Source organism: Prionailurus bengalensis, chromosome C1 (genome assembly GCF_016509475.1).
Source record: "Prionailurus bengalensis isolate Pbe53 chromosome C1, Fcat_Pben_1.1_paternal_pri, whole genome shotgun sequence".
Classification (NCBI taxonomy): Eukaryota; Metazoa; Chordata; class Mammalia; order Carnivora; family Felidae; genus Prionailurus; species Prionailurus bengalensis.
Window position 1 is genome coordinate 11,576,779 of NC_057345.1, and position 24,937 is coordinate 11,601,715.

A 24,937-nucleotide genomic window follows, 5' to 3' on the forward strand; every position below is an offset into this window, starting at 1 on the left:
ATGAAAGTAGGGTGCCTGGGTGGCACAGTTGGTTAAGCGTCTGACTCTTGATTTCAGCTTAGGTCATGATCTCATGATTCATGAGATCGAGCCTTGCGTTGGGCTCTGTGCGCTGACAGCGTGGAACTGCTTGGGATTCTCTCTCTGCCCCTCCCCCACTCGTGTGCGTGTGCCTGCGCGCGCACATGCGCGCGCTCTCTCTCTCTCTCATATAAACATTTCTTTTAAAAAGAAAGCATACATTATATTTATGAAAATGGTGCTTCCTTGGAATTTATGGTGGCAATGAATTAGCCAAGTTCCATGCCTAGTAACATTTGCAAGATGGCTGGCTATTATTTAGGCAAAGACTGATTCCTGTGGAACTCTAAGAAAGACCATCTCAAAACCAATTAAATAACATAGGGGTGCCTAGGTGCTTCAGTTGGTTGAGTGTCTGACTTTGGCTCGGGTCACCATCTCGCGGTTTGTGAGTTCAAGCCCCACGTTGGACTCTGTGCTGACAGCTTGAAGCCTGAATCCTGCTTCGGATTCTGTGTCTCCATCTCTCTCTGCCCCTCCCCCACTCACGCTCTGGTCTCTCTCTCAAAAATAAATAAACATTAAAAAAAAATAACCTAGATAATGTAAAAAAAAATACTCTTTTTGGACTGAGAAATGCCATACAAATATATATAATAATGTGTGATGCTTCTAGTGTTTGGATATTAAGTCTTTAGATACTTCATTTGCTGTGGAGAGTGTATTGGAACAACACCCAGTAGTAGCTTTGACATATTTTCCTCTCCTCTCCTCCCTCCCCCCCCCCCTTTTTTTTTTTGAGAAAGCATGTACACACGTATGTGTGAACAGGGGAGAGGCAGAGAGAGAGAATTCCAAGCAGCCCCCATACTGTTAGCATAGCGCCCAACACGGGGCTTGAACTCAAAAACTGCGAGATCATGACCTGAAAGAGACACTTAACCAACTGAGCCACCCAGGAACCCCACTGACATATTTTTCTAAGGTTCATTCTTTCAATAGATATTTCAGTCCTTCCTATGAGTCAAGCACTGTTACAAGAGCTAGAAAAAATTGTAGCCAAGGAGACAAAGCTCATGCCATTAGGGGCTTAAGTTCTAGATTTTTGTTTCAGTGAGCTACTAATGGCAGTACTTTGTAGAATGCATGACCTGCTTGAGAGAACAAAAATGGAGAGTGAACGAGAGTGAAAGAATTAGTCTCTGTTATGGGTGAATTTCATTTTATCTATCATACATGTTCTTGTGTGTAAATTTAATCTTATCTTAAATGCCCCCTATAGGTCACTGTAAGAGAAAACCATGGTGAATTCCTTTACAATTGAGGAATCCTTTCACAAAGCTTGTAATCAGTTCATGGGTTGGGGAAAAGTAACGATATGACTGAAGGTCTTCACATTATGTTAGGAAAGTTCTTACAAATGTTATCTTATTTAATGTTAAGAACCTTCTGAGGAAAGGTTACCATCATTTTACAAGTGAGGAGACAGCCTAGGGAGACTGGCCCCCAGCATGCTTTTTTAAACTGTGAATTGAGATAGATGTGTTATCAGTATCCTATGGGTCACATGGGTGGGAGGATTTCAATTAAAATATTTTTTAATATTTAATATTTTAATTAAACTATTTTTACCAGTAGTACGTTTTTTTCCCAGATTGTGGTAAGAATATTTTTGGCAGAAAAGTAATGATGAAAGACTCAGAAGTGTGGGGATGTGATACTGTGTAATGTACTAGTGATCATTATGTCATACCGCCTCATACCAAAAAAAGGGGCGGGGGGCTGAAGTGTCATCCAGTAGAAACATGTAGACTAAACTGTGGTTTTAAATTTTTTTTAAGCTTATTTATTTCATTTGAGAGAGAGCATGCACACATGTGAGGGGCAGAGAGGGAGGGAGGGAGGGAGAGAGAGAGAGAGAGAGAGAGAGAGAATCCCAAATAGGCTGTACACTGTCAGCGTGGACCCCATGTGGGGCTTGATCCCACAAACCATGAGATCATGACCTGAACTGAAATCAAGTTGCATTTTTAATCGACTGAACCAGTTTTAAATTTTCTGGTAGACATAAAAATGTGGGGAAAAAAGGTGACATTAATTTCATTTAACTCATAGCTTTAAAATATTACCATTTCAACATGTAATCAATCTAAATTATTTGAAGGGTTTCTTTTTTAAAAGATAAATGTACCAAGTCCAATGCGTATTTTATAGTCACATCTCAAATTTTAAGTTACTGATAGCCACATGTAAATTGCGGCTATGTACCATATTGGACCATCCAAGTCTAATGATTAAATAATGGCAAAGATTTTTAGAATGGGGCTTTTAATCTCATATGTGTGATTAAATGTGTAAATGACAAGGACACAAAAGAACTAATATATTCTTTTTTGAATTTGATAGAGAGGAACGAAGGGGATCTTATGACTATAGCCAAGATCGTACGTATTATGAGAATGTTCGTACTCCGGGCACATATCCTGAGGACTCCAGACGGGACTATCCGGCTCGAGGGAGAGAATTTTATTCAGAATGGGAAACTTACCAAGGAGACTACTATGAATCACGATACTATGACGATCCTCGGGAATACAGGGATTACAGAAATGATCCTTATGAACAGGATATTCGGGAATACAGTTACAGGCAAAGGGAACGAGAAAGAGAACGCGAAAGATTTGAGTCTGACCGAGACAGAGACCACGAGAGACGGCCAAGTGAGCGCAGTCAGAGCCCGGTGCACCTGCGGCGCCCCCAGAGCCCTGGCACCTCTCCCTCACAGTCCGAGCGGCTGCCGAGTGACTCAGAGAGGAGGATTTACAGCAGGTCCTCAGATCGGAGTGGAAGCTGTAGCTCACTTTCCCCTCCAAGATATGAAAAACTGGACAAATCTCGCTTGGAACGCTATACAAAAAATGAAAAGGCAGATAAAGAAAGGACTTTTGATCCTGAGAGAGTAGAAAGAGAGAGACGCTTAATAAGGAAGGAGAAAGTGGAAAAGGACAAAACTGAAAAGCAGAAACGAAAAGGAAAAGTTCATTCTCCTAGTTCTCAGTCTTCAGAGACAGACCAAGAAAATGAGAGGGAACAGAGCCCCGAAAAATCAAGGAGTTCTAACAAACTGAGCAGAGAAAAAGCTGACAAAGAAGGGATAGCAAAAAACCGCCTCGAGCTCATGCCCTGTGTAGTTTTGACCCGAGTGAAAGAAAAAGAGGGGAAAGTTATTGACCATACTCCCTTGGAAAAGCTGAAAGCCAAGCTTGATAATGACACTGCCAAGTCTTCTGCCCTAGATCAGAAACTTCAGGTCTGTCAGACAGAGCCCGCAAAGTCTGACTTGTCTAAACTGGAACCGGTTCGAATGAAAGTGCCAAAGGAAAAGGGCCTGTCAAGCCACATAGACGTGGTAGATAAGGAAGGCAGGCTGAAATCCAGGAAGCACCTAAAACCAGAGCAGACTGCTGATGGGCTCAGCGCTGCAGACTTGGAGAAGCTGGAAGCAAGGAAGCGGCGCTTTGCAGATTCCAATTTGAAAGTAGAAAAGCAAAAATCAGAAGTCAAGAAAAGCAGTCCAGAGATGGAGGAAGCTCGAGTACTTTTAAAAAAGCAGCCTGACCTATCCTCTAGAGACATCCTTCTGCTGAGGGAAGGAGAGTCAGAAAGAAAGCCTGCGAGGAAAGAAATTCTTAAACGAGAGTCTAAGAAAATAAAACTAGACAGACTTAATGCTGCTCCCAGCCCCAAAGAGTGTCAGGAGCTTGCCAACGTTTCTGTTGGGACTGGCTCAAGGCCCAACTCAGACCTACAAGCAAGGCTGGGAGAATCAGTATGTGACTCTGTGGAAAATCAAGAAATCCAGTCAAAAAAACCTATTCCCTCAAAACCACAACTCAAACAGCTGCAATTATTAGATGATCAGGGACCAGAGAGAGAAGATATTAGGAAAAACTATTGCAGTCTTCGTGATGAAACACTTGAATGTAAACCAAGCCAAGAGAAACCACATTCAGTAAATACTGAAGAAAAAATTGGCATTGATATTGATCACACGCAGAGTTACCGAAAACAAATGGAGCAGAGTCGGAGAAAACAGCAGATGGAGATGGAAATAGCCAAGTCTGAGAAGTTTGGCAGTCCTAAAAAAGATGTAGATGAATATGAAAGACGTAGTTTGGTTCACGAGGTAGGCAAACCCCCCCAAGATGTTACTGACGACTCTCCTCCTAGCAAAAAGAAAAGGATGGACCACGTGGATTTTGATGTCTGCACCAAGAGAGAGAGGAATTACAGAAGTTCACGCCAGATCAGTGAAGATTCTGAAAGGGCTGGCGGTTCTCCCAGCATCCGACATGGCTCTTTCCATGAAGACGACGACCCTATAGGCTCCCCTAGGCTCATGTCAGTAAGAGGGTCTCCTAAAGTAGATGAGAAAGGTCTCCCCTATTCTAACATCACAGTCAGAGAAGAGTCTTTAAAATTTAATCCTTATGATTCTAGCAGGAGAGAACAGATGGCAGACATGGCCAAAATAAAGCTCTCTGTCTTGAATTCTGAAGATGAACTAAACCGGTGGGATTCTCAAATGAAACAAGATGCCAGCAGATTTGATGTGAGTTTCCCAAACAGCATAATTAAGAGAGACAGCCTTCGAAAGAGGTCTGTACGTGACTTGGAACCTGGGGAGGTGCCTTCTGATTCTGATGAAGACGGTGAACACAAATCCCACTCACCCAGAGCCTCTGCACTATATGAAAGTTCTCGGTTGTCTTTTTTATTGAGGGACAGAGAAGACAAGCTACGTGAGCGAGAGGAAAGACTCTCCAGTTCTTTAGAAAGGAACAAATTTTACTCTTTTGCACTGGATAAGACAATCACACCAGACACGAAGGCTTTGCTTGAAAGAGCTAAGTCCCTCTCTTCATCTCGAGAAGAAAACTGGTCTTTTCTTGATTGGGACTCCCGTTTTGCCAATTTTCGAAACAACAAAGATAAAGAGAAGGTTGACTCTGCTCCAAGACCTATTCCATCCTGGTACATGAAAAAGAAGAAAATTCGGACTGATTCCGAAGGAAAAATGGATGATAAAAAAGATGACCATAAAGAAGAAGAACAGGAAAGACAAGAATTATTTGCTTCTCGTTTTTTACACAGCTCAATCTTTGAACAAGATTCCAAGCGATTGCAGCATCTGGAGAGAAAAGACGAGGAATCAGACTTCGTTGCTGGCAGGTTGTATGGGAGGCAGGCGTCTGATGGAGCAAACAGCACCGCTGACGTGATTCAAGAGCCAGTAGTTCTTTTCCATAGCAGATTTATGGAACTCACGCGAATGCAACAGAAAGAAAAGGAAAAAGACCAAAAACCCAAAGAGGCTGAAAAACAGGAAGATACAGAGGATCATCCTGAGACCCCAGAATCTGCCTCTGAGAGTAAAGAGGCGGAACCGAAGACCCCCCTTCCCATTGGGCCTCCTGCTGTCACAGCTGTAACTCCAGAGTCAGTATCGTCATCACCGGAAAAGGCGACAGCAGGTGAAAAAGCAGGGGAGGTGCCTTTGGTGACAGAAGAGGAGCCCAGGGAGCCAGCCTCTGCCTCAGAAGAAGCAAAGCCTGTGTCTGAGCAGGCTCCCACTGCTGTGCAGCAAACCGAGCAAGGCGACCTGCCCCCAGGAGCGGACGCCAGTAAAGATGCTGCCAGGACTCCATCAGTTGTTGAGGAAAGTTCATCAGTTGACCAGCTGCCTTATCTGGACACCAAGCCTCCAACTCCTGGGGCCTCATTTTCTCAGGTTGAGGTCACTGTAGATCCAGAACCCGACAGTGCCCAACCGCTTTCAAAACCGACTCAGAAGCCTGAGGACGCTGATGAGCCCAAAGTGGAAAAGCCAAACTCAGCTGCTAATGTTGAGCCCAGTGCAAATCCAAAAGCTGAAGTTGTCCCTGAGGTTCAGCCTCAAGCTGCTGAAGACATTGAGGTCGATCCTCCAGTTGCCACGAAAGATAAAAAGCCAAACAAAAGTAAGCGTTCCAAGACCCCTGTTCAGGCCACCGCAGCAAGTACTGTGGAGAAGCCTGTCACCCGGAAGAGCGAGCGGATAGACCGGGAGAAACTCAAGCGGTCCAATTCTCCGCGGGGAGAAGCACAGAAGCTTTTAGAATTGAAGATGGAGGCAGAGAAGATTACAAGGACCGCCTCTAAAAATGCCACGGCAGACCCAGAACACCCAGAACCAAGCTTGCCCCTCAGCCGAACGAGGCGCCGGAACGTGAGGAGTGTCTATGCAACCATGGGAGACCACGAGAGCCGCTCTCCCGTCAAGGAGCCCACTGAGCAGCCACGAGTGACCAGGAAGAGACTGGAGCGAGAGCTGCAGGAGGCCGCAGCGGTTCCCACGACCCCACGGAGGGGAAGGCCTCCGAAAACACGCCGTCGAGCTGAAGAAGATGAGGAGACCGAGGCCAAAGAACCAGTTGAGACGCTCAAACCAGCGGAGGGATGGAGGTCCCCACGAGCCCAAAAATCAGGAGCTGCTGGTGGCCCACAAGGGAAAAGGGGCAAAAACGAGCCAAAAGTTGATGCTGAACGTCTGGAGGCGGCCACTGAGGTGAGTCCCCAGGTCAGTGTGAAAGAAAATAATACAAAGTCCAAGGCTGATAAAGAAGAAGCAGGAAGTGAACAGAAACGTGACAAAAAAGAAATTGGCACAGACAAAAATGTACCGGAAGCCCCTGCAGTTGAAGTGGTGGAGAAAAAAGCAGCCCCTGAAAAAAACTCCAAGTCAAAGAGAGGGAGATCTCGAAACTCTAGGTCAGCAGCGGACAAATCTGCAAATCTGAAAACCGCGGATACCGGTGCGAGTCCCAGCGTGGCCGCGGGCCCTGCGGGGCCGGCAGCGGAAAAGGAAGCTGAGGTAGTGGCGGGTCCCCCTGAGAAGAGCGAGAGTCCCCAGAAGGAGGGGAGTTTATCTTCCCAGTTGAACAGCGATCCGGCCCATCTGGAGAAGGAACCGGAGGAGAAGGAAGATGTGTCTGCCACTACGCCGTCCCCAGAACCAAATCAGTTAGCCAGGCAGATGGAGCTGGAGCAGGCCGTGGAGAACATCGCGAAGCTCACTGAGACCACCTCCGCGGCCTTCAAGGCGGCGGCCACCGATGCACCAGACGGCCTCTCCACAGAGGATGGGGACAAGCCCGCACACCAAGCAAGTGAAACAGAACTGGCTGCGGCCATTGGCTCCATCATCAATGACATTTCTGGGGAGCCAGAAAACTTCCCAGCAGCCCCCCCTTACCCTGCAGAACCACAGGCAGATCTACAGCCCCGTCCTCAAGTGCTGCGGGCCCCTGGGGAGGGAATGGAGCCTGAGACCCACGAGGCTGTGTCCGGCATCTTGGAGACAGAGGCTGCCGCAGAATCTTCTGGGCCGCCAGTCGGTGCCCCTGACCCCTCAGCAGGCCCAGCAGATAACAAGGAAGCTGGAGGGAACAGCAGCGAAGCCTCCCAGCCAGTGCCAGAAGCCAAAGGATCAAAAGAAGCAGAAGTCCCTCTTGCTCGGAAAGAGAAAGGGCGCCAGAAGACAACTCGATCACGCCGCAAACGGAATACGAATAAGAAAACGGGGGTCAGTACAGAGACTCCCGTCTCTGAACCTGACCAAGGTCAAAGCAAGAGTCCTGCTACAAATGAGGGGAGGGCGGCGCCACCCCCAGAAGCGCCACAGGAAGAGAAGCAGAGAGAAAAGCCCCAGTCCGCTCCACCTGAGTCCTGTTCTTCTGACCCAAGCAAGACCCCATCCCTGGAGAACTTGTCCCAAGACAGCAACGTGGAAGAAAAGACACCGACCAGAGCATCTGCACTCCCAGACCTTCCCCCGCCCTCCCAGCCAGCACCAGTGGAGGATGAGCCTCAAGCCAGATTCAAGGTGCATTCCATCATCGAAAGTGACCCAGTGACCCCACCCAGTGACTCCAGCACACCCACCCCCCCAATTCCTTCTGTAACTGCAGCAAAGCTCCCACCTCCTGTCGCCTCTGGGGGGGTCCCACACCAGAGCTCCTCTACGAAGGTCACAGAGTGGGTCACAAGGCAGGAGGAGCCTCGGGCTCAGTCCACCCCATCTCCAGCTCTTCCCCCAGACACGAAAGCTTCTGACATCGACACCAGCTCCAGTACGCTGAGGAAGATCCTCATGGACCCCAAATATGTCTCCGCCACTGGCGTCACTTCCACAAGTGTCACGACTGCCATTGCAGAGCCCGTCAGTGCCGCCCCTTGCCTGCATGAGGCACCACCCCCTCCTCCAGTTGAGTCTAAAAAGCCTCTTTTAGAAGAAAAACCAGCAGCTCCAGTAACCAACACCTCTGACACACAGGCCCCAGAGGCTCCAGTAGCCACTGAAAAGGAAAAGGTGGCTCCAGTCATTGCTCCCAAAATTACTTCTGTTATTAGTCGGATGCCCGTGAGCATTGATTTGGAGAATTCGCAAAAGATCACTCTGGCAAAACCAGCTCCTCAAACCCTGACTGGCCTGGTGAGCGCTCTGACGGGCCTGGTGAATGTGTCCTTGGTCCCAGTGAATGCCCTTACCGGCCCGGTGAATGCCCTCAAAAGCTCTGTGAAGGGCCCGGTGACCACGCTGAAAGGTTTGGTAAACACTCCTGCCGGCCCCGTGAACGTCCTAAAGGGGCCCGTGAACGTTCTGACGGGGCCAGTGAACGTTCTCACCACCCCGGTGAACGCCACCGTGGGCGCGGTGAACGCCGCTGCGGGCGCGGTGAACGCCACCGTGGGCGCGGTGAACGCCGCTGCGGGCGCCATGAATGCAGGCGCAGTGACAGTCACAGCAGGTGCAGTGACCGCTGCCTCTGGCAGTGTGACTGCCACAACAGGTGCGGTAACTGTGGCAGGTGCAGTGATTACACCGTCAGCAAAGTGCAAACCCAGACCGAGCACTAATGAAAACAGTCGGTTCCACCCGGGGTCTATGTCAGTGATTGACGACCGTCCAGCAGACACGGGCTCTGGTGCCGGCCTGCGTGTGAACACATCCGAAGGGGTCGTGCTCCTGAGCTATTCGGGGCAGAAGACTGAAGGCCCGCAGCGGATCAGCGCCAAGATTAGCCAGATCCCCCCCGCCAGTGCAATGGACATCGAATTTCAGCAGTCAGTGTCCAAGTCCCAGGTCAAACCGGATGCTGTCGCACCAGCGCAGCCTTCGCCCAAAGGCCCCCAGGCCCCTTCAGGCTATGCAAATGTGGCCACCCATTCTACTCTGGTACTGACTGCCCAGACGTACAACGCGTCTCCTGTGATTTCATCTGTTAAGGCTGACCGTCCATCCCTGGAGAAGCCCGAGCCCATTCACCTCTCTGTGTCCACCCCTGTCACCCAGGGTGGCACAGTGAAGGTTCTCACCCAGGGCATAAACACACCCCCAGTGCTGGTTCACAACCAGCTGGTCCTCACCCCAAGCATAGTCACCACTAATAAAAAGCTTGCTGACCCCGTCACCCTCAAAATAGAGACCAAGGTCCTTCAGCCGGCTAACCTGGGGTCTGCGCTCACTCCCCACCACCCTCCTGCTCTGCCCAGCAAACTGCCTACAGAAGTGAACCACGTCGCCTCGGGGCCCAGTACCCCGACAGATCGAACGGTCTCCCATTTGGCAGCCACAAAGCCAGATGCGCATTCTCCTCGCCCCAGCGGGCCCGCTCCGACCCCCTTCCCGAGAGCGTGCCACCCCAGCAGCACCACGTCCACCGCGCTCTCCACTAATGCCACAGTCATGCTGGCTGCGGGCATTCCTGTGCCTCAGTTCATCTCTAGCATACACCCGGAGCAGTCTGTCATCATGCCCCCGCACAGCATCACCCAGACCGTGTCCCTCAGCCACCTGTCCCAGGGCGAGGTGAGAATGAACACTCCCACGCTGCCCAGCATCACCTACAGCATCCGGCCAGAGACCCTTCACTCTCCGAGGGCCCCTCTGCAGCCCCAGCAGATAGAGGTCCGGGCCCCGCAGCGTGCAGGCACACCGCAGCCAGCCACAGCTGGCGTGCCGGCCTTGGCCCCCCAACACCCTGCAGAGGAAGAAGTGCATTATCACCTCCCTGTCGCTCGAGCTGCGGCCCCTGTGCAGTCAGAGGTACTGGTCATGCAGTCTGAGTACCGACTGCACCCGTACACCGTGCCCCGGGACGTGAGGATCATGGTGCATCCGCACGTGACGGCAGTCAGCGAGCAGCCCCGGGCAGCCGACGGGGTAGTGAAGGTGCCACCAGCCAGCAAGGTCCCTCAGCAGCCCGGGAAAGACGCCGCCAAGACCGCAGATGCCAAAGCCGCGCCAGCCCCCGCCCCCCACGGTGAGGCCCGCATCCTCACGGTCACCCCCAGCAGCCAGCTCCAGGGGCTGCCTCTCACCCCACCCGTGGTGGTGACCCATGGGGTGCAGATCGTGCACTCCAGCGGGGAGCTGTTTCAGGAGTACAGATACGGAGACATCCGCACCTACCACAGCCCCGCGCAGCTCACACACACGCAGTTTCCTGCTGCCGCCTCCATCGGTCTACCTCCTCGGACCAAGGCTCCCGCTCAGGTGAGTGCCACAGATCAGCCTTACTCCCTATAGCGGTTGAGACGCCAGTGAGGTCCCCGAAATGTGTTGCCGTTTTCGTGAGTTTAAAGAGGAGCTCCCTAAATTGCAGGATGAGGGGATCAGGTCACAGTGCAGAGGGCGGAGACACGAGAAGGAGCTGTGGGAACCAGGAGGTGGCTACTGGCTGCAGGGGGGGAGGAGGGGGTAGCGAGCGGGTGACCTCCCACCAGAACCTTCAATCCCGAGTGCCCAAGAGGATCGCCACCGTGGGCCTGGCTCACCGGAGGTGCCTGAGGCTGACCCTGCCCAGAAACCCATGGCCAGGTGGTGCGGGGCAGGGTGCTGGGCACAACAGGCTCTTTACTCTGTCGCTCTCTCTCCCGCCGAACTCCAGGGCCCGGCTCCTGAAGGTGAGCCCTTGCAGCCCACTCAGCCTGCACAGTCTACACAGCCTGTCCAGCCTGTGCAGTCCACACAGCCTGCACAGCCCACGCAGCCCTGCCAGCCCTCCCAGCTCAGCCAGCCAGGCCAGCCACCAAGCAGCAAGATGCCTCAGGTCTCCCAGGAGGCGAAGGGGACCCAGACGGGAGTCGAACAGCCTCGTCTCCCAACCGTCCCTACAAACAGGCCAGCTGAGCCTCATGCCCAGGTCCAGAGGGCACAGGCAGAAACAAGTCAGACCTCCTATCCGTCGCCTGTGTCTGTCTCCATGAAGCCTGACCTCCCGGCCCCTCTCCCAGCTCAGGCTGCCCCAAAGCAGCCGTCGTTTGTCCCCACGACCTCAAGCCCCAGCACCCCTCCAGGACTGGCCCTGACGCACACTGAAGCCCAGGCCACCCCCAAGCCAGATTCTTCTCCACACTTGACTTCCCAGAGGCCTGTGGACATGGTCCAGCTTCTGAAGGTAAGCCTGGCCAGGGCCCCTGCCCCGCTCCCCTCCGAGCCCTGCGCGGCGTTCAGTGCCCTGAAGCCCCCACTTAGACTAGCGAGCTGTTGCCCGGGGCCACGTCCGGCGGGGCTCTGCTCTCCAGCCCTGCGCTCACTTCCTGTCTATCTCCCCGAGAGCAGAAGTACCCCATTGTGTGGCAGGGCCTGCTGGCCCTCAAGAACGACACGGCTGCCGTGCAGCTCCACTTTGTCTCCGGCAACAACGTCCTGGCACATCGGTCTCTGCCGCTTTCTGAAGGAGGCCCCCCGCTGAGGATTGCCCAGAGGATGCGGCTGGAGACCTCCCAGCTGGAAGGGGTTGCCCGGAGGATGACAGTAAGTCTCAGGGCCCAGGCAGGTAACTGCCCTGCCCGCGAGGGAGGACGTGGGGCGCCCCCACCTGCCTGTCTTCCCGGCTGGCCGTGGTAGTGGCATTCCTGCTGTGTTTGGTCTCCAGTGGGGGGGCGGGGGGGGTGTAAAATGCCTCTAGATTCAGAAACCTTTTTTTTTTTTTTCAGTCAAAAAATAGGGTAGACTTGAAGGTCACCTCAGAAAGGGGGCCTTTTGTGGATGCAGGAGCTGAACCCCTGGGTTGGACAAGCCTCTGCCTGGGCTGCTGTCTTCTGGGGGAGGCCCCTGGTCACTGACGGCTGCGCTTCTGCCACAGGTGGAGACAGATTACTGTCTGCTGCTGGCTCTGCCCTGTGGCCGTGACCAAGAGGATGTCGTGAGCCAAACTGAGTCCCTCAAGGCGGCCTTCATCACCTATCTGCAGGCCAAGCAGGCGGCAGGGATCATCAACGTTCCCAACCCCGGCTCCAATCAGGTCAGCCTGGTGTCCTCGCTCGGGGCACACATGTGTGGGGCCGATCTAAGCTGGTGGCTTGGTTACCAGTGCCGACCAGAATAGTCCGGAGGCGGGCACAGGGCAATCTGGATAGAGGCAACAGGCAAGCAGAGTGTAGACGAGGGGCCGTCCTTGCCCCTCCTGGAGACAACCCAAGAACAGCTGAGACGGCGGAGGTTCTTAGCCTAGTGCTGTGGAAGAGGTTCCCAGGAGGATAGTTCGTGTTAGTTTTTCTGACACCTTGTAGGTTTCATCTGCTGGACAAAGTCACGGAGAGGTTAGTTCCCCGGGAAACAGGATTCCCCCCAGCTCTGTGTTGGGCCCCATCAGGGCCCCCAGTCGGGAGTGGTTGGAAGAGCGGTAGTGGGGTGACCGATGCGGAGGCGGGGGATCCCACTTTTCTCCCTTCTCTTGTCCTCTCCTCCAGCCCGCCTATGTGCTACAGATCTTCCCGCCCTGTGAGTTCTCGGAGAGCCACCTGTCCCGTCTCGCCCCTGACCTCCTCGCCAGCATCTCCAATATCTCTCCCCACCTCATGATTGTCATTGCCTCTGTGTGAGCCACTGAACAGCCACCGCTCGGTGTATTTCCCCGAGGCTCTGCAGCAAAAAAGTAAACACAGGACAACCCAGTCAAGTGGAGGAAGAAGCTGCCGCAGGGGACGTACTCCACTGCCAGATGCCAGCCTCGCCCTCGAGCCCGCCCACCCGGCTCAGTCGGACAGACCCCTCTGGGCAGTGGTGCTGCTACTTGTATGTTTACATGACATTTAGCCCAAGGACAGACCACCAACCGATGGACTCTGCAGGCACCTTGGGGCTGGGTTTCCCTCCTCCTCTTGGAGAAAAGGAACTGGGCAGTGGAATTAATTTTTTGTTGTTTTTGTTTTTAAGAAACAAAACAGAACTGCCTTTGCACTAAATTAGTGACTTGGACTTTTGCACAGTGAAGACGGGCTGTGACACTCTGGATGTCTGGGTGTACCTGAACACGCATCGAGGACTCTAACGCAGGACTTCAGGCTTCTGCTGAAACGCCGGGGTCAAGGAACATTTCAGTGGGTTGTTCGGTCCCCACCCCGCCCTTCCCCTTGCTCATTTGGATGTGTCACCTTTCTTAATTCTCCTGCTGCCACCATCTGTGATTCACCCGGATGTACAGTTTACAATCAAAGAGCAAACAGAAGGATTTTCTTTCTTGGTGGGATATGCAGAACTTGGGATGTGTGTATATATAAATATATAATATATATAAATATATATAATACTGACTTAAAAAAAATCAAATTCCCCTGACATACATTTTTTTTAATCTGTGCCAAAAATGTGTTTTCAGAGAAAATCTTATTTTCATACTCAGACTTTGTATTGTCACTCATTTGTATAAGTGCGCTTCGTTACAGCACGGGCCCGGCCCCCGCGATTTGAAGTGTCACACACACAAAAAGACTGTACAAAAAAGACTGGCTTCCCCTCTTCCTGTTACCTTGACCTCTCCCCCCAACTTCCTAACACTTATTAATTTATGAAACTGGTTTTCTCAGCGCAGTTTTGTTTTGTGTGTCCATTGGATTACAAACTTTATTAAAAAATACAAAACACGTCCAGTGTGAATGTGATTGTCACTTGGGTGGGAGGACCGAGGGTCCTTTGCTTATGGGAACACCTAGCCCTCATCCCACTTGTTTCCTTCCCCAAGTCTACATGGGACCTGTCTCTTTTCTGCCACTTAATCCTCCCCAAGCATCGTTTTGTTTTATACAAAAGAGATTTCTGTCACAGACCGAACTTGTTCTTGGGTAACGCAAAAGGCACTTCAAAGCTGGATACAGGAAAAACAAACTATGCCCCGCTCCCCCCCCCCCCCCCGCCCATGCAAACTCAGAAACCCCTCGAGCAAACTTTGGTGTCTGTCTCTCGTCTCTTCCTTCTCCAGGTCTGGAGCAGGCTGGCCCCGAGGCGGCACAGCCCGAAAGGAGGATGGGGCAACAGGACCACGGGGACCACGGACTCGGGGTCTCACATGGGACAGTCACGGGGCTCGTAACGGGCCTGTGCTTTTGCTGAGGGGGTGGTGCCGTCTCTGAGGGAGGGATCACGGCTGCCGGGAGCGAACTGTAGACACGGGGCAGAGACGGCATCACGTCTCCCGCCGACGGTGGTGCTCGCGGTGCCCCCACCCCCGACAAAGCCCCCGGCCCACGCGTCTCCGGGCACAGAGCCTGGTCGTAGACTCCCGCCGATGCACGGCAAACAGATGTTCCCCAAAGATGGCACTTAGCTCGGCCTTGATCCTGTGAGCAGAGGGCGGGGCGCGCCTGCTTCCCCAAGCCCAATGAACTGTGGCTGGTGGGCCTGGCTCTCTGCCTACCTTGCTGCTCTGGCTGAGTGGGCTTCTGAGCAGGGCTCTGTGGGTTGCCTGGATCCTGGTTAAGCCAACCCAGCGGGGCAGAGGGGGAGCGGGCTCACAGCTGTGCTCCGTGGCGGGGGCGGGGAGCTCGGGTCCCGAAGCCGAACAGGTGAGAAGCCCGAGGAGGAAACCGGCCGAGGGGACGGGGGTGCGTGGAGCCACCGTCTCTCTGGCCCCAGACGTGCCGCCCACACCCCAACTGAGGACAAGGAAGCCAGCTTTTCTCTCGACCGGTCCGGAGGCACCGGCCCCTTCTGCACGAGGGACAGCCTGGCTTGGCCAAGAAGCTCCCCGGGTGGAGCATCGGCCCGGCTCTGACAGCCCCGGCCCCCAACCCCACAGGGAGCTATAGGCAGCGTTAGAAAATAATCCAATTTATTCTCTAGGGAACGGGGCCACCCCTCTCAGATCTAGGGTGCCGTCCATCCTTAAATAAACAGTCAGAGGAGAGACGCCTGCTCACTCAGCAGGCGGTGGACATTCAGGGGCGGTGGGGGGCGTCTCCGCCAGAGCAGGCTGGCCGTCGGCCCCGTCCCGAGGGCGGAAGACCAGCTCCCCGGCCTGCAGCACCTGCCCGGCCGGCCACGTGCCGCCCGGCCCGTACTGCTGGTAGAAGTCCGCGTCCGTCTGGAACATGACCAGCGCCTGGGCCGTGTGGATCCGCACGTGCTGGGCGAGGCTGTTAGCGTCCAGGAACTTGTCCCCACAGGAGTCGCAGGCATAGAGGATGTGGGTGTTGGGGTCTGTGGGAGGCGGAGGGCTGCGGTCAGGATGGGGGGAACCCTCGGGGGTTCACAGGTGTTCACGCCCCGGGCGGCCCCCTCACCTTCCTCCTGGACTTGCTTCACAGCTTTGCTGATCTCGGCCTTAAGGACTTCCGTCTCGTCGGCGGTCACCGCGGCCCCCACTGGCACCACTGTGGGCAAAGTCCAAGGGGCCTAAGGCCAAAGGCACCTGCCCGTCGCCACCACCCCAGAGGCCAGCTGCCCGCGACCAGCCCCTGCTGCCCGCGGCCCGCACCTGTGAGCTGAGTGACAGCGGTTGCCGCCAGCGCTTCGGTGGCCAGCGTGACCATGTCATCCACGGTGACCACGCTGACCTCCCCGCCCTCCTCTGGCTCCAGGATTTTGATGCCCGCCTTGCCCTGGTGCACGGTCTTCACGTGGGAGCGCAGGTTGTCCACGCGGTTGAAGCCACGACCGCACTTGTCACACAGGTAGGGCTTCTCTCCTGAGGGGGGAGGCAAGGTTCTCGCCTGCCGTTGGGAGGGGGGGGCGGGGGGGGGGGAGGACCTCAGTGGCCTCCAGCTGCCCCAGAGCCCTGTCTTTTCCAGTAGTGAGTGCTCTGGGGCAGCCACCAGGGCTGCACAGAAGCGTCCAGTGGCCACTGCACCTTCTAGAAACTCTAAATGGGGTCCTCCTTTGAACTGAACCTCCTTCAAGGCCACCTGCAGCAAGGGCCAGTGCCCAAGGCTGGGATCTGGAGGGCCCTCCCTTCCCACCGCCCCCACCCCCCCACCCCCCCCCCCCCAGGGACAGACAGGCAAGTGGGCACGGGCTCACCAGTGTGGATGATGATGTGCTTGGACAGGTCCCCCACGTTCACGAAGGCCTTGCTGCACACACTGCACTTGTGAGGGCGGATGTTGTCATGGTGGCGGATGTGATTGGCCAACTGGCTGGACTGGACGAACCTGCAGGGCCGCAGAGGGAGGCGGCTTGCACCGAGCTGCACAAGCCAGGGCCCAGGATGGCGGGGGAGCCGGGGGGAGCCGGGGGGAGCCGGGCAGGCGTCTCCGGCGTGGCTGCGAGACCGGAGCCGAGCCCCGGGGCCTACGCCCGGGGCCGGGCAGCCGTCCACCCAGTTCCCAACTGAGCTCTAGGTTCGCTTCCTGACCCCCTTCACCGTGCAGGGCGCCGGGCATGGGAGGGACGGGCGGGGCAGGACCTCTTGCCGCAGCGCTCGCAGACGTAGGGCTTCTCGCCGGTGTGCTGGCGCACGTGCGCGATGAGGGAGCTGGCCTGGGTGAAGGCCTTGCCGCACATCACGCACTGGCACGGCTTCTCGCCTGGGGACAGGGGGAGGCGACGGGAGAAGGTGTCGGCGCCCGCTCCTCCCCGAGCGCCTTCCCCAGCCTCCGGGCGCCCGCCACCCGGCCCGGCCCGGCCACCTGTGTGGATGCGGACGTGCCGCTGCAGAGCGCCGGGGTCCGCGAACTGCCGCTGGCAGTGGATGCACACGTAGGGCTTCTCCCCGCTGTGGATCCGAAGGTGCCGCTTGAGGTTCCCTGCGGCGGGATGCAGGAGGGCCCGCGTGAGCGCCGGCGGGGAGGGGGGCAAGGAGCGGAGGGGCGTGACGCGAGGGCAGCCGGGGCAGCCCCGGCCCTACCTGAGGTGGTGAACTGCTTCCCACACTCTCGGCACTTGAGGGGCCCGTCCGCGATGTGGATCTTCAGGTGGGCCTTCAGATTCCCCACCTGCACCCAGGCAGGGGTCAGAGGGGGCCCCCCGCGCAACCGGCCTCGGCCACCCCTCCCGCTGGCGAACAAGGGATTCTCGGCCCTCTCCCGGGCCCTTGGACCACTCCGTCCTTCCTCGAGGCCCGTGGCATGTTCCAGGTCCCGGAGGCAAAAAGGGAACACCACCCCCACCCCTGCCCCGGGTCTCTGGGGCCCGAGCCACCACCTCCCGCCCCAGATTCCCCGGCAGAGCCGTCAGAGCTTCGCCGGGGCGGGGCCCCGTCTGCTTCGGTCCCGGGCGCGGCCGGCCCTCCTTGCCGCTCCGTCGGCACGTACCTGGTTGAACTTCTTGTCACAGTGCGGGCACTTGTGCTCCTTGTCGGTGTCGTGGGTCTCCAGGTGGCGCATCTTGGAGGTGGGGTCGGAGAAGGAGCGGCCGCAGTAGTCGCACTGGTAGGGCTTCTCGCCGCTGTGCACCAGCTGGTGGCGCTTCAGGTTGCCCGACGTGGTGAACAGCTTGCCGCAGTCCCCGCAGCGGTAGCGCGCCTCGCCCGAGTGCCGCTTCTTGTGCAGGTTCAGCAGGCTGATGAGCCGGTAGCTCTTGCCGCACTCCTCGCAGCCGTACGGCTTCAGCGGGCTGGTGGTCACAGGGCGACAGGGAGAGGGGACGGTCGCTGGGCTCCCAGAGGCCGGGGCCCTGCGGGGGGGGGGGGGGGGGGGGGGGTGCGGCCGGGGCGGCGTACCTGTGCGTCTTCTCGTGGGCCTTGCAGGCGGCCGGGTCCGAGAAGGCCTTGCTGCACTCCCGGCACGAGAAGGGCTTCTCGCCCGTGTGGATGCGGATGTGCCGCTTGAAGTTGCCCGTGTGCGTGAACTCCTTCCCGCAGTCCTGCGGGGCGCAGCGGGGGGCGGGCATCAGGGACTGCGGGGCCGCGAGGGTTGCGGGGGGAGGCGGGGGGGGGGGGGGAGCGAGGGGAGGGCCGCACCTCGCACTTGTGGATGACCGAGCCGTAGGCCTTGGACTCGGTGCGGTCGCCGTAGGTGCCCGAGCGCGGGCCCCGGGCCTCGGTGCCCAGCTCCTGGCCCGAGTCCGTGCTGGCAGACTCCTCGCTCTCCTCGGGGGGCTCCCCCTTCTCCAGCGGCGGCCCCTCTTCCTTGACCTCGGCGGCCGCTGCGCCTTCATCCTCTTGCTCTTCTCCTTTCCTGGCCGGCTCCACCTCCATTTCTGCTGGAGAAGGGTGGGCACTGAGGCGCTCGGGAGGGCCGGAAGGGGCCTCAGAGCCAGCGAAGGACGAGGGCTCGTCTCCGCAGCCCTCCCTGTGTGCGCGAGTCCCCTGCAGGGGCCAGCTCGGCGTGGCCACCACAGACAAGCGGCCCTGGTGCCGGCCGGGGAGAGGGCAGAGGACACGGCGGAGCAGGCCGCTCGCTGCTGGGACGTGGGACTGGGCCTCCACCCCCGGGGAAGCCGGACTGGCGGCACAGTGGGTGCGGGGGGCGGCCGGGACGCAGCAGCCACACTGAGGCTGCGTCAGCAACACGTCCGCGCCGAGAGAAGCCCAGCCGGGGTGCACAACCGAGACAGCGGTCAGGAGTTGACAATGGCAAGACGGCCTCGGCCGAAGCTAAAGCCTGAGTCGGAGCAGGATCAGCTTGGGGGCTGGGGGGTGGGGGAAGGAGCCCTGGGGGACGCGTGAGCGACGGCCGCCCGGCCGGGCTGGTGGCAGGGCACCTTGCTCCGAGCTCTCCGACAAGGCGGCCTCGGCCTCCGCAGCAGCCATGCTGCTCGTGGGGTCGGGCTTGGGCTCCACGGAGGGCGGCTCCCGGGGGGCGTCGGCCTTCTCTGTCTGCTCGGCACCTGGGTGGGGTGTGGGAACACCGAGGCTGCGTGAGGACCCTCCCTCCGGCAGCCGGATGGCTCCCCTGGACCAGGCCCCCGGGGAGTGGCTGTGGCCCGGCGTGGGGCGGGGGGTGCTGCACATCCAAACTCAGGCTACTTGTGCCCGTGCTCTCGCTGCAGCAGGTGCCTTGGAGTGAACGGCTCTCCCAGCCCCAGGAGGCACCCCCCCAGGAGGCCGCTCACTGCCCCAGGGCCCAGGCTGCCGGGAGGTGACAGACTCGGCGTCACAACTCACCGCTGGCCGTGCTCTCAGCCTGGCCGCCCCGCTCCTCCTTGGGCTCCCTGTCTGGGCCCGTGGGTGGACCGCTTCCGGCCGGGTCCAGCTCGCTCAGCACGGCAGCAGCCGCCTTTTCCTCTTTGGCTCTCTTGTCTCCTCCTGGAGATGGAACGGGACAGTCTTGCCATTTCCCACCACGCGCCCACCGCCTGAAGGGGTGAGGTGGCCCAGAACTTGCTGGCTCTTCCAGATCCTCCCTGGGGAGACATCTACATATTGGCTGACCAGACTGCTCATCGGGCACCCACTCCATGCCAGGCCACCGGCTGAGCACAGAATAAACAGTCCCGGCTGCTGCTTCCGCGGGGGCTCCCGCCCTGGTCAGGGAGCAGACCTCACACGCAAAGCAATACCGCCCATCAGAGCTCCGTGCTCAGGAGGGAGACGGGCTCTCCGCGAGGGGTACCACGAGAGCCTGGCCCACCCCTGGCGTCAGGGGGAAGGGCATGAGCAGGGAGAGCTGCTGGAGGAACGACCCCACGCGCAGGGGCCTGGGCCGAGCGCACCCCCAGCCGTCTGGAGCAGCAGAGCACACGGGAAGTGGGTAAAGGCGGGGAGGGGTAGGCAGACGACAAGCCCCTCGGGAGGCCTTCCTGAGACTAGCACCCCGTGACACAGGCAGGGCCGGGTGAGGACGCTGAGGCCCAGAGAGTCAGAGACAGCACCCCAGCCAAAGCCACGTGTTCAGGAACAGCCTGGCCATAACCTCACCTTCCGTGGCTGAGGCCACCGTAGTCTCCCCGGGGCTGCCAGCAGGCTCGGCGAGGGACTTGAGGGCGTGGCAGGCCGTGACGATGTCCTGCATCTGCAGGAAGCTGGCCACAGCCAGCACGTCGTCCACGTTCTCAGGGCTCAGGCTCAGCTTGGCCGTGTACATAAACTCCAGCACCTGCCCAAGGCCTGCCAAGGACACAGACAGCCATCACGGACCTCGCGGGGCCTGGCTTTTCCAGCCGGCTCTGCCACTCGACTCGGTCGCAGGATCCAGGGATTTGGGAAAAGTGGAGTGGCGGGCCACCGTCCCCCCATCTCCCGTGCTGGCAGGTGGGCGGACAGCCTGGGGGTCCTCGGCCCAGACGGCGGCCTCCGAGATGAAGCACACCCGCACAGGGCAGGGGGTACGATGGCCGCCCTGCACGGGGGACAGCGGGGGTGAACACCCACCCTGCACCAAGGACAGAGGGTGTGAACAGAGAACCGAGAGGAAAAACACCCGCCCTGCACGGAGGACCAGGGTGTAAACCTCTACCCTGCACAGAGGACGGCAGTGGGAACAACCGCCCCCCCCTGCCCCCAGGGTAAGCTCTGGCCAGCCGCTGCACCCTACCACTGGAGGGCGCCCCAACACGAAGGTGTCGGCACTGGCTTTCCTCAGGGCTCTGCCACGAAGTATCTGACCTCCAGGCCAGTCACCTGACCTCTTTGGGTCTCAGCTTCCGTACCGGTAAGATGGGGGCACGGCACTCTGCCCTGACCTTCCCATGGCGCGTCATGCGGTTCTGGGCCAGAGCCAAATCCAGGCCCCGTTCGTTCCTTCCTCAACTGCAAGGTTTCCCGACACCCCTCCCATCTCCATCATAGTTAGCACTGGAGTAGGGGTTCGGGACCGACTCAGCAATGGGAAGGGGTCGGGGGCTGAGAGCCCCCCTGTTCTCTGTCCCTCTTGACGAGCCTGTCCTGGTTCACTCCGGCTGAGAGCGTATCATGAGCCCTCCCTCGGCAGTTCTCCTTACCACCCGGCTCCCGGTCGAGAATGCGGTAGGAGCTTGGTGCCCATACACTCGTGGCAGCACCCGTGTGGGCGGCCTGGTGCACCTGACGCCTCGGAGGGGCCACTCCCGGGAGGGCCGTGCGCGGCGCAGAGCCAGCCGCGGCCCCCGACCCTCACGGAGCCTGGCCCTGGACCCAACGGGGTACCTGCCGCGTTACTGATGTCCAGGTGCACCACGTCCTTCTGGTCCACGAAGAGCATCTTGAAGTACTCGCTGCAGGCCGCCAGCACTGCTTTGTGGGCCTTGAAGTCAACACCGTCCACCACAAAAGTGCAGTCACACAGAAGCCCCAGCTGCCGCTGCTGGTTCAGCTGCTCCAAGACGTGCTGGCTGTGCTGGGGAAAGTCCATGGCTGGGGAGAGCCAAAGGGCCTTTGCGTTAGCACAGAGACAGGGGGTCAGCCAGCCTGACAGTCGCCCCCCCAAATTCCCAGGTGAGAAATGAGGGGGAGATGGGGAGAATTCAAACAAATCCACAAGGGGTAAAATCACTCCAGACTTCCTCTGCAAGCCAAGGCTCCTAGAGCCCCGGGTTTACTGGCCAGCAAAGTTCCCAACCACAAGCATGGAGGGACCAACACAAAACGGCCACCTTTGTGTCCTGCCAGGTAACACACATTAAAAAAAAAAATCAAAAAACACAAAACACAGATTACGGTGAGCATTTAAGAAAAAGACGTGGTCAGTTTAATATTTTTTTTATGAAAACAACGCATGACATAATTTTAGAAAAAAAGGACAGATCTTTCAATTCGATACATTTGGCCTTATGAAAACCTTTCTACTTTGTTCTTACTTTTCCCATTCTGCCACGCACAGGTGACAGATGTCTCATCACCCGGCATTTCAGCAACGGACCCTCTCCCGCTGCACCCACAGGGCTCTGGCAAAGTCCAGGAGAGAGGGATCTATCTCTCTCTCCCTCTCCCTCTCTCTCTCTCTGATTCACAGGCTCAGGAAACGACATAAAGTCCTCTGCCTCCAGAACCGTCTCCAGGCTGTCCCCGGAGGAGGAATAGCTCTGGCCCTGACCCCAAGAGCTGCTGGGCTGGCTGCAGCTTCTCTGCCAGAGGCCTCACACAAAGGCCTGGAAATCCCGTAACAGTCTCAAGCGAAAATGCTCAGAAAAATTCCATGGCCCGGCGCCCAACAATCACGAACTACCACAGGCCGTGACTAAATAAGTATCTAAAGCAGCCCTCTCCTCCCCAGCAGCACCACACCGGAGTCAGTCTCAAGACCAGCATTTTATAGGGAAAGCAGCGGGCCCTCAGTTCAAGAAAGACCCAACTTCAAAATAAAAGTCAACGCCCCGCTCCTGGGACCGCATCACGTTGATCCACCAGGACCAGGCTGTCGGTGCCCTGGCCCGGCATCTGAGGTCTGGGTCTGCTCGGAGCTGCCCCCGGGCTGTTTCCGGGCAGGTGAGAATGACACTTTGGGGCTCCCAGCCCCCAGGGTGCAGCAGCCCCTCACTGGCTCCTGCTGTTCAGTTAAATCAGCCTCCTGGGGGTGAGTCACCGGTGCTGCTGCAGCCACGGTGACCATGTAAGGCGGTGGGGCCGCCGCGAGGAGCCGCGAGGAAAGCCACGCCCCCACACGAGGGGCTTAGCCAGCGCAGATCAGCCCCGAAGGACCAAAAGCCCACCCACCCTGTGGTGTCTGGAAACGGTTCAGAAGCGGGGCCACGTATTTGCGGAGCTGGGGGAAGTCACCGCGCGGCAGGCGGGGCTCCAAGGAGTAAGGGGGGGATGTGGCAATGGCAACAGACTGTGCGCCCCACGTGCCAGCCTTCCTCTGAGCCACGAGTTCAGAGAAGCTGTTGCTGGGGACCCAGAAACACCCTTTCCCTCCCTCCGACGTCCCCAGGACGGTCCTTTGGTCCCAGCCTCCACACACAAGCTCCCAGACAGAGCCACGGCTTCTCGGTTCTCCGTTCCGTCGCAGTGCCGACGGCTGGAGCTCGAGTCAGCAGGGAAGCGCCAGGAGCCAGCCCTGGAGTCCAGAGGGGAGGCCTTCGGCATCCGCTGAGCAACCCGCTCTGGAGCCAAGCCAGCCAGCAGCAGCAGGGAGCCACCAAAGCCAAGGCCACGGCTGACACGCGACACCTGTGAAGGCATCCTTCTCTGTCTTTAATCTCTGGAAAAAGCGGGGAAGGAAGGTGTCTGCTTTCTCCAGAAACCTGTTTCTGGAGAACAAGGACAAGAACCAATGTCCAGTCCGCGGGTTAAACACCTAGGCCAGGGCACTCAGGCCTAGCATCTGAAAGCAGTTCAGTCCAGGCCCGGCATACGTGGAACCAAAGGCAGGTGGCAAGGAGAGGCCTGGGCCAGCTCACCCGTACACCTGTCCTCTCACGACAGAAAAAGGCACTTGAGCAGACAGGTGAGTGCGTGGGAACACGGGCAGCCCCCGAGCCCCAGTCACCAGTCGCTGCCTGTGTCCTCTGAGGCCCAGGCGAAGCGGGTCTGGAGAGCAGAAGGGAGGACAACCAGAGGCCTAGGGGGCAGATGTTCCATCAGCCTCAGGGTAAGCCCATTCGGAGCTCCCTCACCTTCGCCAGCAGCCAACCCGAAAACTGAGCTGGGAGGAAGGGTCTCCCAGGTACACAAACCACGAGGGGGCATCAGCTGGCACCCCACCCCCACCCACCCACCCACCCCCGAGGCACAGAGCTGGTCCCAGGGCCCTCGCCCTCCAGCTTGGAACTCGACCTAACTTGCTGCGAAAGTAAACCTGAGAAGAGACTCCCGGCCAACAGGGTGGAAGGGGCCGATCAGTCCGGGGTAGCAGGGCACCCAAGGCCGCGAGGAGCCATCGTGCCGCCGTACGGCCTCAGCTTCCAGGGAAAGGGCACGAAGCAGGCTCTCCTGAGGCTGGACATGGGGGGTGGGCAGGGGCTTTCATTTCAGAAGCTGTGGGGGGGCCAGTAAAGGTCCTGGGAGAGGGTGGCTGGTGGCCGGGTACCTCCAGTGTCCCCCACCCCCAGGAGAGCAGCGGTGCCCACGGGGAATGCCCCCTCCCCAACGCTAACCACGCTCTTCCGCTGCCAGCTGCCGCCCAGAAGTGGGCTCCTCCCCAAACATGGGTGTGGGGGTCTCCAGAGTCCTCTGCAGCTGTCCCAAAGCTGTCCCAACAGAGAAACACTCCTAAAGGGCACCTGTTCTGACGAAATCAAAGAAAGAAAAGGAAGAGAGAAAAAGGGAGAGGATAAGAGAGGAAGCAGCGAAAGAAACGGGGAGTGTGAGGGGGAAGGACAAGGAAGGAAGAGAAAGAAGGCGGCGCCCACAGGCCCGAGAAGCCAGGCTCACAAGCCCAGTCCTGCCATCAGCCCCGGGGAGGGCGAGCGCAGCCGTGGGGGCTCGGGCTCAGCGGGGGTGCCCACAGGCAGGCCACAACCCGCCCCCCCAGATGGGGCTCAGAGGCCCCCAGCTGCGTCCACCAGCTGGCCCAGCCTGCTAGAAAGCTCCACCAGCCCCTGTCTCCTCAAGGTGATGTGGCAAGCAGGTGAGGGGCCAGCTGGCCGGGCCCTTCCCTCGGAGGGGCTGAGCGAGAACAGGGGCACCAGAGGTGGCATGAAATGCTCTAGAATGATCACGGCAGTCCTCCCACTGTGTCCTGTTTCCTCTTTTACGCTCCACGGAGACAGGACCCCACCGCGATCCGGCCAGGTTTAGAGGCTCCAGGAAGAGGTGAGGGCGTGGAGACCCCGCACCTGCCTGGGTCGCACAGCCAC

The 24,937-nt window shown here is 57.8% G+C and overlaps 2 protein-coding genes across 6 annotated transcripts in view; one reads left to right on the plus strand and one right to left on the minus strand.

Moving 5' to 3' along the window:
• SPEN (spen family transcriptional repressor) overlaps positions 1-13,993 on the plus strand; it is a 99,946-nt gene extending 85,953 nt beyond the window's left edge. For both annotated transcript variants that reach the window (XM_043573843.1, XM_043573844.1), the window contains 5 exons: positions 2,428-10,618; positions 11,013-11,522; positions 11,687-11,881; positions 12,213-12,371; positions 12,820-13,993. In XM_043573843.1, the coding sequence (XP_043429778.1) occupies positions 2,428-10,618; positions 11,013-11,522; positions 11,687-11,881; positions 12,213-12,371; positions 12,820-12,951 (9,187 nt within the window). In that variant the 3' untranslated portion in view covers positions 12,952-13,993. The remainder of the gene's footprint in view (positions 1-2,427; positions 10,619-11,012; positions 11,523-11,686; positions 11,882-12,212; positions 12,372-12,819) is intronic.
• Positions 13,994-15,159: 1,166 nt separating this feature from the next.
• ZBTB17 (zinc finger and BTB domain containing 17) overlaps positions 15,160-24,937 on the minus strand; it is a 32,826-nt gene continuing 23,048 nt past the window's right edge. Inside the window, exons 1-15 of one of the 4 annotated variants that reach the window (XM_043573845.1) lie at positions 21,998-22,768; positions 21,348-21,554; positions 20,142-20,330; positions 19,389-19,529; positions 18,986-19,111; positions 18,243-18,481; positions 18,003-18,145; positions 17,596-17,896; positions 17,190-17,277; positions 16,972-17,088; positions 16,707-16,869; positions 16,364-16,494; positions 15,822-16,031; positions 15,628-15,717; positions 15,160-15,544 (exon numbers count right to left, since the gene is read on the minus strand). In XM_043573845.1, coding sequence (XP_043429780.1) covers positions 15,261-15,544; positions 15,628-15,717; positions 15,822-16,031; positions 16,364-16,494; positions 16,707-16,869; positions 16,972-17,088; positions 17,190-17,277; positions 17,596-17,896; positions 18,003-18,145; positions 18,243-18,481; positions 18,986-19,111; positions 19,389-19,529; positions 20,142-20,330; positions 21,348-21,554; positions 21,998-22,046 — 2,478 coding nt within the window. In that variant the 5' untranslated portion in view covers positions 22,047-22,768 and the 3' untranslated portion in view covers positions 15,160-15,260. Of the gene's footprint in view, positions 15,545-15,627; positions 15,718-15,821; positions 16,032-16,363; positions 16,495-16,706; positions 16,870-16,971; positions 17,089-17,189; positions 17,278-17,595; positions 17,897-18,002; positions 18,146-18,242; positions 18,482-18,985; positions 19,112-19,388; positions 19,530-20,141; positions 20,331-21,347; positions 21,555-21,997; positions 22,769-24,937 lie in introns of those variants that run through there. The other 3 variants (XM_043573846.1, XM_043573847.1, XM_043573848.1) reach the window with 3 other exon arrangements.